We start from the raw sequence: 1,037 nt of genomic DNA, 5'->3' as shown, positions 1-1,037 counted from the left end.
CAAAGCAAGTCTTTGGTAACCAGCTCGTCTAAGGAAAGAGTAGGTGGAATGGTGCCAAAGGGCCTGGCCCCACCTGCTCCCACTGGGGCCTGTCCCATGATGGAGATAGAAGGGCCTGGGCCCCGGGAACCACTGTGCTGGGAAGCTGGAGGGGCTGCACCTGAAGATGAAGCCTCCAGTGACTTGGACCTGGAGCAACTCCTGGAAGATGTTGGAGAAGAGCCTGAGCCAAGAGAGGAGTCGCTGCGCAGAGATGCCGGGGAGGACGTCACCATGGCCTTATTGGAGGAGTAATTGAGTGACCTTGCCCTCCTTCCTGGCCTCTCACTCTCCTTCCCTGGGGTGCAGGAGTGAGAGCCTCTCAGTGGGGTCTCTGAGAAATTTATTGGTGTTATGGCTACAAGGTTAAAGTCAGAGTTGTATGGTTTACGTATTAATAAAACAGGTTACTGTTTTAATTGGCCTCACTTGTCTCTAACCATATCCTTCCTTTTTGCTTCCTCTCCTCCTCAGAGCCACTGTGGCACATCATTGTTTTTGGTGAGAGACCTGTCTGTACAATATAGGAGTCCAGGGGAAGGCAATGACACCTGAGTCCTGGAAAAATATTCAGAAGGGCAGATCTGGGTTCAAATCCTAGCTCAGCTACTTCCTAGCTATATGGCCTTAGGAAATCCCTTTACCCATTCTGATTCTTAGTTTTCATGCCTCCAAAGGAGTGCATCATCTGCCTTACAGGGTTGTTGAGATGTGTAAGTGAGATAATGCCTGTAAAGCACTTAACACCACATCTGCTAGTTATCACTGAAAAAGAAGTAGAATGGTCAGGCTAGGGGTATAGATCTGAGGTTCTGGACTGGCTGCCAGTATCTGGGATTTATTGTTCGCTGGCCTGAGGCAGTCACTGAAAAAATAGTACTAGAGGAGAGATCTTGGGTGTGTTCCTCCTGTAGTTTGTTTTTGGTGGGAGGAGCAGAGGGTGAAGGTGAGATAAGTCTTAGATGCATTCAGATGAATTTTCTGGGTACTTTTATTTT

General features: G+C 48.4%; 1 protein-coding gene across 1 annotated transcript in view; it reads left to right on the top strand.

The window, feature by feature from the left end:
* Window positions 1-294, top strand: part of ZCWPW1 (zinc finger CW-type and PWWP domain containing 1) — an 11,983-nt gene extending 11,689 nt beyond the window's left edge. The window contains exon 10 of the mRNA XM_042782967.1: window positions 106-294. Within this exon, the coding sequence (XP_042638901.1) occupies window positions 106-294 (189 nt within the window). The remainder of the gene's footprint in view (window positions 1-105) is intronic.
* Window positions 295-1,037: the final 743 nt, after the last annotated feature.

The sequence above is a fragment of the Orycteropus afer genome, unplaced genomic scaffold (assembly GCF_000298275.1).
Source record: "Orycteropus afer afer isolate SDZICR_OR568_19922 unplaced genomic scaffold, OryAfe1.0 scaffold00542, whole genome shotgun sequence".
Lineage (NCBI taxonomy): Eukaryota > Metazoa > Chordata > Mammalia > Tubulidentata > Orycteropodidae > Orycteropus > Orycteropus afer.
Note: the sequence above shows the minus strand (reverse complement) of the source record. Positions and strands in the feature narration are given on the sequence as shown.